This window comes from Carassius auratus, chromosome 37, assembly GCF_003368295.1.
Source record: "Carassius auratus strain Wakin chromosome 37, ASM336829v1, whole genome shotgun sequence".
Taxonomy (NCBI): Eukaryota; Metazoa; Chordata; class Actinopteri; order Cypriniformes; family Cyprinidae; genus Carassius; species Carassius auratus.
This window is the reverse complement of record NC_039279.1, coordinates 333,599-353,517: the sequence shown is the minus strand read 5'-3', so window position 1 is coordinate 353,517 and position 19,919 is coordinate 333,599. Positions and strand designations below refer to the sequence as shown.

The 19,919-nt window shown below is 35.0% G+C and overlaps 1 protein-coding gene across 2 annotated transcripts in view; it reads right to left on the bottom strand.

The window, feature by feature from the left end:
* LOC113055782 (paladin-like) overlaps nt 1–19,919 on the bottom strand; it is a 57,454-nt gene that overhangs the window by 5,628 nt on the left and 31,907 nt on the right. For both annotated transcript variants that reach the window (XM_026222142.1, XM_026222143.1), the window contains exons 14-19: nt 19,705–19,884; nt 19,416–19,613; nt 18,386–18,526; nt 15,962–16,033; nt 15,072–15,212; nt 229–384 (exon numbers count right to left, since the gene is read on the bottom strand). In XM_026222142.1, the coding sequence (XP_026077927.1) occupies nt 229–384; nt 15,072–15,212; nt 15,962–16,033; nt 18,386–18,526; nt 19,416–19,613; nt 19,705–19,884 (888 nt within the window). The remainder of the gene's footprint in view (nt 1–228; nt 385–15,071; nt 15,213–15,961; nt 16,034–18,385; nt 18,527–19,415; nt 19,614–19,704; nt 19,885–19,919) is intronic.

Sequence of the window (19,919 nt, the reverse complement as noted above, 5' to 3'; positions counted from 1 at the left end):
TATTTATTAACTCAGCACAAATGATGGCAGAAATGCTCTGTAGTCTTATAAACGGTCTTTTAGAGAAGAAAGAAAATAACGGAGAGAATGACTCCCCATATTTACAGATTTGTACTCTGTTTGTGAGGAAGCAAGATAATTGCACTTTATGACAATATAGGGCTGAATGGAAGACTTCCAGAGAGAGTTAGTATCTAAAGCACATGTTTCCAGCCGATCAGATCTCACCTGCAGCATCCAGTCGCTGAAGGAGCGCTGCCACGAGTCTCTCTTCTCCAGGTGCAGGTACGTGTTGAAGAGGATCAGGTACATGTAGCGCTCCAGATACAGCAAACTCTTCAGCCTCAGAGCCTGGATCTCCGGCTCACATTTAGAGCTCTTGATCTGTCAGACGACACAGAGAAGAGCCATTAACCTCCAACAATCATCTGAGCATCAAGCAGCTGCACTGTATCGCACCAAACAGAGAAATGGTGCAGGCATCACCGCCGGACTCGACTACATTGTTCAGGTATTTGTACTTTATCAGAGCATTTTTATTTTGGGAAACGTAATTTTTCAATGAAACTGTTGAATCGATTGATATCGAACTGCGATTAATGCCCATGCATCTTCCTCGCTGCTGTAGCGGTTTCAAATGATATAAAACTAGTATATTTACATATCTGCTTTACACAAATGTAAAAAAAAAAAAAAAAGCATTTTTTTTCATATAATAAAAAAATAGTTATACAAAAATTATACAAAATAAACTAGTAAATGTATAAAAAATATATTATCTAAAATATATATGTCAATAGCACATGTTTTGGTAATAAAATAAAACATTTGCTTATTTTCAGAACCATACATATTAAATGTATAAACTCATTTTCTTTATTGACTAGTGCTGGATGGAATAAATAATACCCATGCTTTTAATATTCGAGTACATAAAAACTCATGTATTTTTGTGCTTTTAGTCAAGTAAAAAAAAAAAAAAAAAGTACTTATACTTAAAGTAATCTATAATTATGGTATCTGTAGTTTTACACAAGTTCACAAAACTCTAATGATGATTAAGCAATTATGTAAAGTTATGCTGATTGCCCCACGTACGTGTTCAATGATTTTTAAAAAAATGCACTTCTGCAAGTCTTATTAAGTCTAAAACACATTGCATGAGTAAAACGGAGTCCTTGAATCACAACAAGAGCAACTATATAATCGTTTTAAAAAATGAATTAAAAGGCATCCCACTGACAGTGTAATCCTGCGCTTTTATAAATGAGATCAGGCCGAGTAATTTAAGCAGGCAGCGGGAGATTCATTTTGCCGTAACATTTATTCTCGACTCAAACTGTTCCAACAAAAGAAACTGCAGAGCATAAAAAGGCCAATTACATGCACAGCGAGAATGAACGCACAATAACGACCAATTAATTCAATTTAGAAAGCTCAAGTCGCACACTTTCACTGCCTTAAACTCTTTTATTTCAAGGTATTTCAGATGTAGCTATGTTATGTTATAAACTCTGTTCTGATCATTGATTCTCATCAGCTGGATGCATACTTGGGTTAAATGGGGACAAATCGATCACCATTGTTTTTCAATCTAATGCATGCATCAGTAGAGTCTGTTTTAGTGCAGTCAGTAAACAAATGACAACGTTATGCATGAAAGTGAGCATGCACGGACTGAAGCGCTTGGGTTTCTGACCTGTTCGAGTATCAAACGAATGAATGCAAAGATATTTCTAATGTTGCATTAAAAAGGTCAGACGTATAAATCTATATCAGATCCATAAAACAAGCTGACGGGATAATACTGTGCAATCCTGAATATGCTGGTCACATGTTCTGACGGACTGTCTGAAATAATCAAAGATAAGAACAAGTAAAGGCAGATGTTTGTCTGGTTTTATGATGTGAAATCGTCCCTACAGTTAAATCAGTGCAGCAGCTGCTGGTGATAAATAAAGCTTTCGTGTGATTTAGATGGCGGTCTGAATCTGAATGGTGAAAGCAAACATCATTGTTCTGTTGAGGAGTTCTCACACTGCTGTGATTGATGACAGAAGACTCTCTTCTCAATTAGACATCACTGATGGGAAATACACTGCTACATATATCATTATTACCTAAATATCTTCAAAAGAGTTGCATACAAATACAACTAAAATGAATCTCTTTTACACTTCTGCATTTACAGATCTGATGCTTTCATGATGCCTCACATGCAAATTAAGCTGGGATTTAAATATTAAAACCACACACACTACCTTTCAGTATAGTAATTTAAAATAAAATTACACCAACTGTGAAGTTATTTGTGTTAATTTTCAACAATACAAAACTGTTATTGTATCCCTAAAATTTAAATAAATAATATAAAAAAATAACTAATAACACAATATTAAAATAAAATAAATTTAAATGCATTTAAAAAAATATCAAATTAATCAAATTAAATAAACCAACCAATTGTGAAGTAACGTGTGTTATTTTTGTAATCCCTAAAAATAAAATAAATAATATATAAAAAAATAATAAATTATATTTTAAATAAATAACAATTTAAAACATGTAAAAAATAATTAAAAACATATATATTTTTTGTGTTAATTCTTAACACTTGTATCACACATGACCTACTGCTTTCAGATCTTGCAAAGTAAAGAAAATGTAAAATCAAAAGATACTCAAGGAATCCCTGGCTCCTCCCACTGATGCTGCTGTTGCCTGGATACCAGCAATCCAGGTATGACACTGTTACTGGTTCAAGAGCTCATCAGCCAATAAGATGCTAGCGTTATAATATATACGGGAGAGGAGCCGATAACAGGACCGAAAACACAGGACTCTCCAGGGTAACAAAGAATTTATGAACGAGAAGGTCAAAGTGTGCAGCTGACCCCTGGAGGTCAAAGGTCATGGGGAAGACTTAACATTGAAAAGAGACCTGATGCTCCACAAACTCGAACCCAGACACTTCACTTTATCACCCTCTGAGCCGCTCCTGCATGATAACTTTTACAGATTAAACACCTGAAAATAACATCATACTAATACATGCAAAACAAAACATGCATTACAGAGATTTACACCACAAACACTTCACCTTAGCAAAGATAAACAAACTGCTAAACTTAACATTACATATAGACCTAAAAACCTGAAGAAGGAAAATGATTCTACTATGAAGTCAGACTAATAATAAAAATATTTCTAATATATATATATATATATAGTAGGGTTTGCAATACAGTACGTTGCAAAGTGATGCAATGTAATGCAATGCAAAAAATAAAACAAATGCAACAATAAAATACAAAATAATAACAATAACAATACATTTTAAGAAAAAAATGAAATTATGAAATGCCCGTAAAAAGAGCCCTCAACGTAAAACGAGTTTGACATTTTTGGGTTTATGGCAATCACCCTAAACTTTACATAAATACAGAACAGTTTTTTTTAAGTAAATAAATCATGCTTTTTGTGTGTGTTTTTTGACAAAGCAGGGTTTGCATCAAGTTAGGAAGTAGTATGTAATGCATGCAATGCAATAAAATAAAAATCAGACCACAAAAAGTTCCCTCTACGTAAAATGATTTGGACACCATTGGGTTAACACTAGAATATGATCATTATAATTCCCTTCACATAAAAACAGAAGACTATGATACGTCCTCATTCCAATGTGTGTATTCATCCTGCACCATCATTACCAGTTCAGCCCTGCACTCCCAAGAGCCTGGGAATACTGAGGGGCCTCACACACACACACACACACACACACACACGCACACACACACGCACACACACACAGCTTTCTGTCACTGATGTGTGTGTCTCCATCCTCACAAAATATTCTTCCTCCATAAAAAAGCGACACATTCCTTCTTGAAATGGTGAGAAAATCCACTCCAGATTTCTCAGATTCCCTCTGAACAGCACATTATTAAAGAGACCGTTCACTCACACTCGCTCCAAACCCACACGACCTTTCGGTTTGTTCAAAACAGGCTTTTAATAAGCTTAGATGTTTAGCAGAATCATGCTTCTCTGTTCAATACAATTAACACAGCAGACATATTCCAGAACAACATCAACAACAAACACTGTAAAAGATATCATGAAAGCAGTCTTTATCAAATGCATTGTGTTAGGAAGAATGCAGTGTGAAAGAAAGTGCCCTCTACATAAAGTGAGACAGTTGCAATGCAAAGGATGAGAGATCAAGAGAGTGTAATGAGAAAGCGTTAGTTCAGGTGGTGTATGGCGGTGCATGAAGATGTTTGCTTTAGCCTGGACTGTATTCATAAGCATGAACATGCACAGAGACCCATACATGCACAAACACGAACATACATGCATACGCACACAGACTGAACCAAACACACTCCCTGTAGAACATTTCAACATGACTGGATCTACATATACACAAACACACATATGGAAATGCAAATGCATATTATTTTTATTATTTTTATTCCACTTTAGTAGTACTACTACTACATACACACACACATGCACACACACACACACACACAGTCTGGTTCACTATCCTTGTGGGGATTATTCCATAGGTGTAATGTTTTTTCATTCTGTACTTTCTGTCTCCCTCCACCTAAACCTTGACCTCACAGAAAACTTTCTGCATTTTTACAATCTAAAAAAAAAACGAATTCTGTATGATTTATAAGATTCTGTACCCATGGATACTTCAATTTAGGTCCCCAAAGAGACACAAGTACTTATGAGTTGGTGTGTATTCAGGTTTAATTCCCACCTGGATAGAAAAACATGTACACACACACACACACACACACACACACACACACACAGCGACGCAGCACTGCACGTGGCGGGAAACACATTCCTTCCATTCCAGAAAGAAAAATGTGTACGGAGATCTGGAGCATTAACTGGAAGAAGAGAAGATGAACATTTTAATGGCACTTTCACAGTTACCTCACTGAAGCTGAAAGAAATAAACACCACGATTATGTCATGATTTATGAATTTCCACTCCAGCACTGTAGCCCTCGGACACAAGAGCCAGAGAAATGAATTCAATAATTCCAGCCGGGATCCGAAGCTGGAATGCTGATCATGTGGACGCTCTTATTTCCTGAGAGAGATGAATGACAGCAGAGCTTCTGTAACACTAACTAAAGCAAGCAGAGATGTGAAGGTGAAAACTGTTCAGCTGCCCGTGCAATCTCTTTACACACTGCAGCGCCAAAGACTGGCTCTGGACGCTTCTGAAAAGAAGCTCAGCAAGGCTGCATTTATTTGATTAAAAATATAGTAAAATAGTAAAATATTATTACTATTTAAAACAGCTGTTTTCTGTGTGAATCTGTGTTAAAGTGTAATTTATTTCTGTGATGCTCCGCTGTATTTTCAGCATCATTCCTCCAGTCTTCAGTGTCACGTGATCTTCAGAAATCATGAAAATATGATGATTTACTGCTCAAGAAACATTTCTGATTATTATCAGTGTTGAACACGGTTGCTGATTAATATTTTTGTGGAAACTGTGACACATTTTATTTTTCAGGATTGTGCTTCAGCCACAGATTAGAATAAAATTAAAAAAGGCAACGGTGATGTTTTATTTAACAATTATGAATTTATGTCTCACAATTATAACTTTTTTCTGTGAATGTGAATCTTTTTTCTCTCTCGCAATACTAACTTTTCCTTAAAAGAATGATATATTCATATCTCGTGATTCTGACTTTTTTCAGTGAATTATGATTTATATCTCCCAATACTATTTTACTCAAAATTATGAATTTATATCTTGCGATTCTGACTTTTTTCAGTGAATTATGATTTATATCTCGCGATTCTAACGTTTTTCAGTGAATTATGATTTATATCTCGCGATTCTAACGTTTTTCAGTGAATTATGATTTATATCTCGCGATTCTGACTTTTTTCAGTGAATTATGATTTATATCTCCCAACACTATTTTACTCAAAATTATGATTTATATCTCGCGATTCTGACTTTTTTCAGTGAATTATGATTTATATCTCGCGATTCTGGTTTTTTTTCAGTGAATTATGATTTATATCTCGCGATTCTGACGTTTTTCAGTGAATTATGATTTATATCTCGCGATTCTGACGTTTTTCAGTGAATTATGATTTCTATCTCGCGATTCTGACTTTTTTCAGTGAATTATGATTTATATCTCGCGATACTGACTTTTTACAATGAATTACGATTCATATCTCGCGATTCTGACTTTTTACAATGAATTACGATTCATATCTCGCAATTATGACTTTTTTCAGTGAATTACGATTTATATCTCGCGATTCTGACTTTTTTTAGTGAATTATGATTTATATCTCGCGATTCTAACATTTTTTAGTGAATTACGATTCATATCTCGCGATTCTGACTTTTTACAATGAATTACGATTCATATCTCGCAATTATGACTTTTTTCAGTGAATTATGATTTATATCTCGCGATTCTGACTTTTTTCAGTGAATTATGATTTATATCTCCCAACACTATTTTACTCAAAATTATGAATTTATATCTCGCGATTCTGACTTTTTTCAGTGAATTATGATTTATATCTCGCGATTCTGGTTTTTTTTCAGTGAATTATGATTTATATCTCGCGATTCTGACGTTTTTCAGTGAATTATGATTTATATCTCGCGATTCTGACGTTTTTCAGTGAATTATGATTTCTATCTCGCGATTCTGACTTTTTTCAGTGAATTATGATTTATATCTCGCGATTCTGACTTTTTACAATGAATTACGATTCATATCTCGCGATTCTGACTTTTTACAATGAATTACGATTCATATCTCGCAATTATGACTTTTTTCAGTGAATTACGATTTATATCTCGCGATTCTAACATTTTTCAGTGAATTATGATTTATATCTCGCGGTTCTGATTTCTTTCAGTGAATTATGATTTATATCTCACGATTCTGACGTTTTTCAGTGAATTATGATTTATATCTCCCAATACTATTTTACTCAAAATTATGAATTTATATCTCGCGATTCTGACGTTTTTCAGTGAATTATGATTTATATCTCGCGGTTCTGATTTCTTTCAGTGAATTATGATTTATATCTCGCGATTCTAACGTTTTTCAGTGAATTATGATTTATATCTCGCGGTTCTGATTTCTTTCAGTGAATTATGATTTATATCTCGCGATTCTAACATTTTTCAGTGAATTATGATTTATATCTCGCGGTTCTGATTTCTTTCAGTGAATTATGATTTATATCTCACGATTCTGACGTTTTTCAGTGAATTATGATTTATATCTCCCAATACTATTTTACTCAAAATTATGAATTTATATCTCGCGATTCTGACGTTTTTCAGTGAATTATGATTTATATCTCGCGATTCTGATTTTTTTCAGTGAATTATGATTTATATCTCGCGATTCTAACGTTTTTCAGTGAATTATGATTTATATCTCGCGGTTCTGATTTCTTTCAGTGAATTATGATTTATATCTCGCGATTCTGACTTTTTTCAGTGAATTATGATTTATATCTCGCGGTTCTGATTTCTTTCAGTGAATTATGATTTATATCTCGCGATTCTGACTTTTTTCAGTGAATTATGATTTATATCTCGCGATTCTGACGTTTGTCAGTGCATTATGATTTATATCTTGCGATTCTGATTTTCTTCAGTGAATTATGATTTATATCACGCGATTCTGACGTTTGTCAGTGCATTATGATTTCTATCTCACGGTTCTGATTTCTTTCAGTGAATTATGATTTATATCTCCCAATACTATTTTCCTAAAAATTATGAATTTATATCTCACGATTCTGACTGTTTTTCAGTAAAGTATAAATTGATTTCTTGCTATTCTGACTTTTTATCCTGCAATTTTAACAGGATTTTAACACAATTTTGAAAAAAAAAGAAAAATAATAATTCATCTCACATTTTGACTTAGTTTCTTGCAACTTCAGGTTTGACATCTTGCAATTCTGTCACAGTTTCCCTTTTCATCTTGTCTATCCTGTGGCAGAAACAAGCTTTCATAGAACAAAAGGTTCAAAAGAACAGCATTTACTAGAAACTCTCGTGGCAAGACTTTTGAGTCTGAACAATGAGACGGAGACTGTAATGTGGAAACCGTGCGAGTGTGTGATGTGCAAAGCCTGTTTCTATTGATGCACGTATTAAAAAGTCCAAAAGCAGCCAATTACCAGCACACAAAACATCAAGCCTGGCCTGACGTGACGCCTCGGTGTGAAGGCGTTATTATCTCCAATGACTTCTGGTGAGAGGTCCAAACAAAAGGACCTTTATTTGGCCGCAGGGCTCGTCGGGAGTTAGTGAGATTGATTTCTCCAAGAACACAATCAGTAAACACATCACACACGTGCTTCGGTCACACAACGCGATTGTTTCTGGAGATCCTGCACACACAGACTCAGACATGTGCTGCCAATTACAACACCGTCCAGGGTCCCGATGCAATGAAGTCTCTACTGAAGTCTGTTATTGATGAAGACTGATTCAAGCATCGTGTTAAAGAGCAAACACAACTACGGTTCAAGCCGAGAGAATGTTGGCATTAACTCCTCATGAACCTCCAGACACCTTTCATTTCCTGACAGAGCTTCAGCTAGAAACACTCACAAAGACTTCCGACTCAAACACGAATGGATTTTATGATAAAGAACTCAGAATTGGAAGCAAATGTAAATACTAAGGCTTGTTTTCATAAACGTGTATTTGGTCTCTTGCTGCACTGGCAAATTTTGTTAAATGAATGAACAAATATGGACTTAAAACACAGAATCATATACTTAAAATTAATGAACTGGTGCAATCTATGAAAAGAAGTCTCATGAAGTGTTTCGCAAGTAAATTTATTTTGTTTTAAGAATGGTTATTCAGATGGAATATACTTAAGATCAGTGTTGTTGTATTTAACTAAAGTCATACCATAATTAGTTGATAAAAAAAAAAAAATTATTCAGGTTTTGAAAATGAAAACATTCATGAATATTAGATTAAAAAACTAACTTAAATGAGAAATGTTGTCTTGACAAGCAAGTTAAATAAGATAATATAAAAGTACTAAAATATATATAAGTATATATATATATAATAAATACAATTCAAATGTTAAACATGAAATTAAAACAAAGTATAAAAATAAAAGCTAATTCAAAATAATATATAAAAGTGCATGTGTGTGTTTATAAATAAATAAATAAATTATATATATATATATATATATATATATATATATATATATATATATATATATATATATATATATATATATATATACACACACACACACACATATATATACACACAATACTTTAATTTAAACAACAACACTAATTTTAATGAGCATATTTTATTTTATTTTCCAGCTACAATATATATATATATATATATATATATATATATATATATTGCTGGAAAATAATAGAAAATATGCTCATTAAAATTAGTGTTGTTGTTTAATGAAAAAAAAAAAAAATCAAGAATTGAAATAAATTGGAAAAATATCTAAATATTAGATGAGTTAAACAAATCAGAATTTTATTTAGATCTAAAGAATTTAATTTAAACAATTTGTTTATTTAGTTTTAGAAGAAAGAAAAAAAAATAGGTTAAATAAGCTTATGTTGAAGTAAAAAAAACAAAACAAAAAACAAAAGGAAGGTTTAGCACAATATGACTAAACTTTTAAACCGTATGAAAACTAAAACAAACAATCCTGTTTTATTGGTACTGTCTGGCATTGCATGATTCATATTCATTCACTACACCCATCATGTTTGATGTATATTAATTTGATTCACTGAGCTTGTTGCAGTGCATTCTGGGATTGGTTTCTTTGCATGTGATGTGAAAATTAAACCTCTTAAATGGCATTCTACATTGTGATCAAGCGTTAATAAAGTCAAGACGATCGCTAGATTTGGAGCAGGATCTTCTGTGGAAGCTGAAGTGTGTGCGGGCCGCTCTCTTTCAATCAACGAGTCCAAGTGAACGCTCTGAACACCGGCCAAACAGCAGCAAATCACTATCATATGTCAGCTGTTTGGACCCTTGCTCTTTCCGTAGAGCAGTCTGCATGTGTGTGTGTGTGTGTGTGTGTGTGTGTGTGTGTCGGAGACTTCCTAATGACTTCAGCAGACTCCAGAGCACCTCCACTCCTATTTTCCAGCCACAAATACAAACGTGACGCAAACAGACAGCCAGAAACCATTGAGAGAGAGAGACAGCTACAGCACACAATCAGCGCTCTGTGACCGACTAATGGCTCACACACACACACTTCATCTCCTGTTTTCTGTTGTGCATTCATCAATTCACAGGCTGTTTTCGATGGACTTTCTTCAGTGACTCTGCATGATGCCCATAAATAATAAATCACTTCAGGACTTCAGTCCAAACAAAGCAGGCAGAGCAAATCATTTCCATTCAGACTTCTAGAACCACATTTACATAGAGAAGCCGAGCGAATTCAGTGGTTTTACTCGCTTCTCACCAACGAGGAAATACATACTCCGGAGTCATCCGAATAATATTAATAATAATTCAGTGTTTTAAAAAACAAACAAACAGTGGAAAGTGACTTCACACATCACGTTCAATAATAAAGATCAACAAATGAGAGATTCCAGCAATCAATAGTGATTAAAGCGAGCCGTGTGTGTTGACCTGTGTGATGTGTGGAAGTTAATTAACTCTGTAATTAACACTGACAGAAGAACAGCGTCCCATCGACTGATTCGGACAAACACGCGTCTGTTTGTCTGTGTGCTGAAAAATATAAATAATACAATCTTTCAACAGCAATACAAGGTTAACGGGATAATTTATAATAATAATTATTATTAATATTAGTATTAATGGCAATGACATTATTTACATACACCATATATTAGAATATCATAATTTAATATAAAATTTATTATAATTATAATAATGGAAATATTATAATATAATTTTATATTTTATAGAATATTTTATTACATTTTAATAATACTAAATTATGGTAATTATTATTATTATTGTTAAGATGAATAAAAATAATGTCACATTAAAAAATATATTATAATAATTATATTTAAAATTATTGTTTAGGACAGTCTCTCTCTTAAAGGCGAAATATGTAATTTTAATATTGTCTGATATTCCAGTTTAATATGCAGGTAAACAGTGGTTGGTTAACGTCATGAAGCACTTTTTGACCCGAAACGGCTTTTTACACCACATCAGAATCACAGTGGAGAGTTTTGCACATTTTCTACAAATGCATGTTGAAAAAAATTCATTCAGTGTCGTTATTGGCACGGACATAAATAAATAAATACATTAAGATGTGGCACTGAAGCTGGAGCAGATGGGAGCATGACTGCAGATGTAAAAAGGTAAACCCATCAGACGGAGGATGATAACAGCACTGCTTCAGCTTCATTCGTGTCACTTCCAGAATAATAATCCAGAATAAAGTACTAAACCGCAGCTGCGTCTCTTACACACACGTCACACACCGTTTCATTCATGAAAAACACATCACGACTCATTCCTGTAATGCACGCATGTCTCAACATAAAAAGCTCTTGCATATTTGAGCGTTGTGAATGTAAATCATTTTTTTTTTTATCATCGCTATCAGTAGGGTGAAGTTTTTAATTAAATCTGTTTAATTAAAAATGCTTAAACTGTGTAAACAATCAAATTAATAATTATTATTAATATATATATATATATATATATATATATATATATATATATATATATATATATATATATATATATATATATATATATTTGTTATATAGTTGAGTCTCATATTGTGATGTTTTAATATTATTTATATACTATTTATTAATATTTTGAATGGGCTTTTTAAAAAACTTTTATTTCAATTTATTTCAGTTTTAGTTTTACAAATTTTAATACTTTACCTTAAACTTGGTCATTCCTTAGTCTTTTCATCTAGTATTTCATTTTTATTTTTATTTTATTTCAGCTAGGGTTATTATAGTTAACTAAATTTAAAACTGTTTTTAAAAAAATATTACTTGAAATAAATAAAATATATATAAAAAAATTATAATAAAACTCAAAACAACAAAAATTATTAAAATGGCAGACAATATTAAAATATATATTTTTTTTTTATACATTTTTATTTACCTTTTAAACATTTATGATTTAATATGTATAAATATTTCTGACAAAAATAAAAAAAAGACTTGGTACTCAAAATATTAATGGAATTAACGTAATAATCAGATATGACTGTTTCAATGTACATCAGACGTTCAGAGGCCGAATATGTGTTGGATTACACGTTCATATCACCTCTCCAGTCCATTAACCATGATGTATTTTTAGCTGCTCGCTCAGGTTTGGTGTTTCAGCTCTTTACACACATGCAACAGGATTCAGTGTGTGTCAGAACAGAAGAGAGCAGAGCAGAGCTGGCTCACGGTCTGAAGACGGCTGTAATCTCGCTCAGCACATGTGAGTTCAGACGGACGGCTCTAATTGTTCTGGTCCAATGATTTTGGCTGCCGTCCCTCCACACGCACACGTTTCCGTCACAATCTTTTTGTGCGGTGGTCTCTCCTAAATTCCCATCGTCTCGCTCTCGCTCTCTCGTGACGTCGCGACCTTTCCTCTCTCTACATTCTCTTCTTTCTGCAAATATTTTTCCACACCGCCGTCCAAACCATGAGGGCCTTTCTTTAGGCACTGATTTACATTTCCTTCACTTTTACTGGAATATCTCACTGGGGTTTTCGGGTGTGCCTCACTATATGCTTCGGACGGTGAACCTGAAACCAGAATCAGTCTGAACGTGCAGAACAAAATATGACAAGCGTTTTTTCAGACCGTTATCCTTCAGCAGATACACATAAGTGACACGAACTGAAACGGTCAGGGCTCATTTGTGTCAAAGCTGTCTGAAAGTGTGCACTGTAATCAGATAAACTGCACAAGAACCGAATCAGATGTCAGTGGTCCAGTGTGGGATGCGGTTGCCGTGGCAACAGTGTGATGCTGGATGGACAGAAAGAGATGAAGCGCTCGAGTGATGACAATAAAACAATTAGAAACATCTGAATAATGACAAAACAACGCACATTAAATCCATAAACAAACCTTTTTTTGACTAAAAGCATCTCAGCGATCGAAATAACATGCACTTAGAAAACATGTTTTAATTTCATTATGGCTTTAAAAATAAAGCAGACCAATAAAGGTTTTTCAGTTAAGGGAATGCACAAATATTGACATTTTTGTGGTTTGATCTTACAAAAAAACAGGCTAGAAAACAACACAAACAGTGAATGAAAAGGTGTTATTTTATATTGTGCAGCACAGATTATTTCATAGATGTAGCATAGTTTTTTCAGAAAACAAGTCAAACCGGATAAAACAAAAATACACTTAAGTTGCATCTGTGCACGAGCCACATTATATGAGTACATTTAGAAATAATGTAAAATACTGGTAATTAAAATGAAATTTTATACTATAAACCTGGATTTTATATCAGTCACTCCACAACAAATCCTCTAAACCGTATTCAGAACAGAACTAGAATTTTAAATAGAAGTATAAAACGAGCATAAATTATAGTGTCATCATTATAAACAACATTTGTTATAAACGCCAAGCCTAAACTAATATATATAAAGCAAAGCGTGTGGAAAATGCTCTTTACTAATAAACTAAGGCTCATGTAAACTCACTCATTCAGCACAAATACACTTATGTGCACGAAGTTAATTGCATTATATAATGTTAATCACAGCACGTTTAAGATTATTTAAAAAAATGACGTCTATTACAGAAAATACGGTAATTAATATAAAACCATATAGTTCGTTCACCCACATTTTGCCATCATTTCCTCACCCTCAAGTCCCAAACTGTATGAATTTCTTGCTTCGGTTCAACACAAAAGAAGATATTTTGAAGAATGCTGTTGACCAAGCAACTGCCGGTAGCCATTGACTTCCATAGAGTTTTTTGTAACTTACTATGGAAGAATTCTCAAAGAACATCACAAAACAACTAGATCTCCCTCAGAGCAGCTGGTGAACTAGTTAACACGAGCATTAGCATCTGTACACAAAACCGTCCTGTGATCATTTCAATTACAAATCACAGCACCAGCAGAAGAGCACTGCAGATCTTAATGCATGAGGAAAAGTTTGGCTCAAACATTAGAGGGGTTTTCCAAGAATCCTTCTAATGAAATCAAGGAGACACTTGACATTTGTGCTGCTTGTATGAAAACAGGCTGAAGTTGATTAACATCTGATTATAATTGTGTAAACCTAATGAGAGAGCATTTCTCTGGAGGAGACGTGCTGCCATCTACAGGACACTCGGAGAAGACAAGAATAAGGATGATAAAACACTTCAGCATGATCCAACGCATCCAGAAATAACTATTTCAATAACATGCGTATAATAATTAAAAAATAAATAAAACTATTTTATAGAAATCAATATATGATATAAAAACCGAATACAATAAATTTAGAATAAAATTAAAATAATAAAATAAAAAATTATTTTGTTTTCATTTAAAATTAAATAAATAATACTATTTTAAATATAAATATTAGAAAATAATTAATGGAAAATAAAAATAAAAATACAATTTAAAGTACATATTTAGAAATTAAAATGTTTCATTTTAAATAAAACTATTTTACATAAATATTAGGAAAAAAAACAAATACAATATATAGCTATAATAATATATTTTTTTAATTTAAATCCAATTAATATATATTTTTTTACAATAAATAAATATTAGAAAATAATTAATGGAAAAAATATATATATAAAAAAATCACATAAAGCTCTGAATTTGTAAAATGATTTGATGTCATGAAGCTAACAAACTTCCAGCAACTATTTTCAGCTATTGACACAGTGTCACAGTATCCATCTGTGAACCAGCCAATCAGATTGAAGCTGGCGGTTTTAAGAAAGCTAGCATCAGGCAGTACATCTGTTCTGTCAGTAGATTAGATGATAGAGCGCCCCCTACCTGTCTGTAGGTGCTGATGATGATCTCTCGCAGGTGATAGTGCAGCGGCGTCATGGTCTCACTGACCGAGTCTAACGCCAGATCAACCTCCCGCTTCATCCGGTGACCGTCAGGGAGTAAGCGGACCAGCTTCATCACCACCTACAACACACACACACACACACACACACACACACACACACACACATTAGTTTTCGTGTAAAGTGTGTTTATCCCATAGGCGTAATGGTTTTTATACTGTACAAACTGTATATTCTATGGCCCTTCACCAACGTATATATACACAAATGTTTTTTACATTTAATAAAAATGTATATTAAAGAATTCTTTAATTATAAATATCAATTTGTATAATAAAGAAAATTGAATATATGATTATGCTTAAATCAGTCAATTAAAACAGGAGATTAATAATAATAATAATAATAACAATAAAATTATAATAAGAGTCTATTAAAAATATTATAGCAAAATGTTCATGTTAAAATGCTTGTATTAATTTAATTATAACTATATAATTGTATCATAAATGAAGTACAAAAATGAGGATGAAACATGATCCTTGAGTCAGTTAATTAAAACATGAGCAGAAATTAAAAAATAATAATAACAAAAGTATAATACAATTATTATAATAAAAGAATAACATTTTTATAAAACTATTATCAAATATTTAATTAAACATTGAAATATAAAATAAATATTTAAAAATAATAAATTATTTATATAATTATTTAAATATTTAATATAAATATAACAGAGCATATATTGTGAAAACTGTATGTCTTGTTTATAAACGATATAGATATTTTCAGTATTCGCCATCTAACTAAACATTAAAAAATGCAGGTTATATTAAAAGAAAAGGAAATAATGCAAAAGAGCATCACCTCAAACTCGCCCTTTGTGTATTTGGCATCAGGAACGCTTACGATTTCATCCTCGCAAGACTCTGGAAAACCCTGTCAAACAAAAAACATCTTACATACAATGTTACATAAATAAGTCAAAGAATACACAGTTTAAGTTATAACACATAAATATGATAATTTCTTACCATGCAAGCATGCACCTAAATAATCAAGCATCCACCGATTAAGAAATGTATCATAATTTCTGTATTAAATACAGCGAGGTTCAAAAGTCTGAGAGCACTAGAGAAAGTTATATAAAATGATAAATTCAATTAAAATAATTATGACGTGATCTGGCTGTATAACATCTGTACGGTGCGATGTTACAGTGTCGCGATCTGGCTGTATAACATCTGTACGGTGCAGTGTTACAGTGTCGCGATCTGGCTGTAAAACATCTGTACGGTGCAGTGTTACAGTGTCGCGATCTGGCTGTATAACATCTGTACGGTGCAGTGTTACAGTGTCGCGATCTGGCTGTATAACATCTGTACGGTGCAGTGTTACAGTGTCGCGATCTGATTGTATAACATCTGTACGGTGCAGTGTTACAGTGTCGCGATCTGGCTGTATAACATCTGTACGTTGCAGTGTTACAGTGTCGCGATCTGGCTGTATAACATCTGTACGGTGCAGTGTTACAGTGTCGCGATCTGGCTGTATAACATCTGTACGGTGCGGTGTTACAGTGTCACGATCTGGCTGTAAAACATCTGTACGGTGCGGTGTTACAGTGTCGCGATCTGGCTGTATAACATCTGTACGGTGCAGTGTTACAGTGTCACGATCTGGCTGTAAAACATCTGTACGGTGCGGTGTTACAGTGTCGCGATCTGGCTGTATAACATCTGTACGATGCGGTGTTACAGTGTCACGATCTGGCTGTATGAAATCTGTACGATGCGGTGTTACAGTGTCGCGATATGGCTGTATAACATCTGTACGGTGCGGTGTTACAGTGTCGCGATCTGGCTGTATAACATCTGTACGGTGCAGTGTTACAGTGTCGCGATCTGGCTGTAAAACATCTGTACGGTGCAGTGTTACAGTGTCGCGATCTGGCTGTAAAACATCTGTACGGTGCAGTGTTACAGTGTCGCGATCTGGCTGTATAACATCTGTACGGTGCAGTGTTACAGTTTCGCGATCTGGCTGTAAAACATCTGTACGGTGTAGTGTTACAGTGTCGCGATCTGGCTGTATGACATCTGTACGGTGCAGTGTTACAGTGTCACGATCTGGCTGTATAACATCTGTACGGTGCGGTGTTACAGTGTCGCGATCTGGCTGTATAACATCTGTACGGTGCAGTGTTACAGTGTCGCGATCTGGCTGTAAAACATCTGTACGGTGCGGTGTTACAGTGTCGCGATCTGGCTGTATAACATCTGTACGATGCAGTGTTACAGTGTCACGATCTGGCTGTATGAAATCTGTACGATGCAGTGTTACAGTGTCGCGATCTAGCTGTATAACATCTGTACGGTGCAGTGTTACAGTGTCACGAACTGGCTGTATAACATCTGTACGGTGCAGTGTTACAGTGTCGCGATCTGGCTGTATAACATCTGTACGGTGCAGTGTTACAGTGTCGCGATCTGGCTGTATGACATCTGTGCGATGCAGTGTTACAGTGTCGCGATCTGGCTGTATGACATCTGTACGGTGCAGTGTTACAGTGTCGCGATCTGGCTGTATAACATCTGTACGGTGCAGTGTTACAGTGTCGCGATCTGGCTGTATGAAATCTGTACGATGCAGTGTTACAGTGTCGCGATCTGGCTGTATAACATCTGTACGGTGCAGTGTTACAGTGTCACGATCTGGCTGTATAACATCTGTACGGTGCAGTGTTACAGTGTCGCGATCTGGCTGTATGACATCTGTGCGATGCAGTGTTACAGTGTCGCGATCTGGCTGTATGACATCTGTACGGTGCAGTGTTACAGTGTCGCGATCTGGCTGTATGACATCTGTGCGATGCAGTGTTACAGTGTCGCGATCTGGCTGTATGACATCTGTACGGTGCAGTGTTACAGTGTCGCGATCTGGCTGTATAACATCTGTACGGTGCAGTGTTACAGTGTCGCGATCTGGCTGTATGACATCTGTACGGTGCAGTGTTACAGTGTCGCGATCTGGCTGTATAACATCTGTACGGTGCAGTGTTACAGTGTCGCGATCTGGCTGTATAACATCTGTACGGTGCAGTGTTACAGTGTTGCGATCTGGCTGTATAACATCTGTACGGTGCGGTGTTACAGTGTTGCGATCTGGCTGTAAAACATCTGTACGGTGCAGTGTTACAGTGTCGCGATCTGGCTGTATAACATCTGTACGGTGCAGTGTTACAGTGTCGCGATCTGGCTGTAAAACATGTATGTTGTGATTGAGACGTACGTTGAAGTGCCAGAGCGTGAGCGCAGCGATCACCATTGCTGTGGTCGTCCGTTCTTTACCATTAGAGCAGTTAAAGACAAACGCAGAGAGAGAGTCTTCAGCGAGACAAGACTTCATCGCCTCCAGCAGCCTGTCAAAACCCTGAACACACACACAGAGAGAAAGAGAGAGATAGAGACACACAGAAAAACAGACACACACACGTAGACAGACACACATGCAGGTCATTATCAGTGTGACAGAATGAAAGAGATAAAGCAGACTAAGATAAATCACTTTCATGAAAGCATTCAGAAGACTCTGACACACAAAAGAAAGATAATGAATCTGTCTGGCTGAACAACAATAAAACCAGGTTTTCATTCAGAATAACAGAACTGCAGTCTATTACAGCAATAGTTCACCCATAAATGACAATCCTGTCATATTTACCCACCATCATGTCATCGCCGGAGAACAGCTTGTTCATGTGCTATTCATGCTAGTGATGAAACATCTTATTCATTTTATCTTAATCATATTTTCATCTTTATCGGTGAATAAGGAATTGAATTGCCTTCAGATAACTTTAAAAATAGTGCATGTGTGACACAGACTGCTTAAAGATACTTTCATGGTGTTTTTTTACCGCTTTTGGAGCTTGATAATCATTGTTTCTTCTTCAAAAAAAAAAAAAGTTGATGACATTATTGGGAGAAAAAAATTATAATAAAAAATAATAAATCAATAAAAAATAAAATAAAATAGGAATAACCTGATGGTTAGTTGAGGACATATTTTTGTGTGAAATATAAATGTTAGTTTTTATTTTATTTAACCTTTAACCAGGATTATATCTTCAGATTATAAATCTCTTTCACAGGAGAATATAACATATGGAATAACATGAAGGTGAGTTGACATTTGTGGGTGTAACATCTTGAGTGACAGTGACTCTGATGAACACTAGAGGGAGAAGTGTCCCTCATCAGCCTTCATCACTGCATCTGAATGAGAGGATCTTTCACAGGTCGGCTATAGTGTGTTTCACCTCTTCAGTCGGAGCAGAGCATTCTGGGAAGGGTATCCGTGTGTACCGCAGGCCCTGGTGTGAACTCTTGTGCTGGTTAAAGATCTCCTGCACCGTCACGCAGCTCTTGAACATCTTCATCTGCTTCTCCTGCTCCAGAGTCACTTCAAGCCATTTCTGACTCCCCACGAGTTCCTCTTTCAGAGCCGTTTCCAGCATCTACGTCACACACACACACACACAGTTCACTGTCTGGAGATTAAAGACGTCTAGAAGGTTTGGAGTAGACAACACATGACAGGGTTCTGACCTCGATCTGCTGCGTCTGGGACGAGGGCACACATATGTGCTGGTCCACACGCGTGGGCTCTCTGGGACAGAAGATCTGGCCGTTACCCTCCACAACCAGCTCATCCTGTAAATTCACCCACAATACACTGCTGTGCTTCCTCTTCTCATCCGTCAGATACTCCAGAACGGCTCCGGTCGCCTGAAACGTGAGCGATGCTGTGGATGAGTATTAAT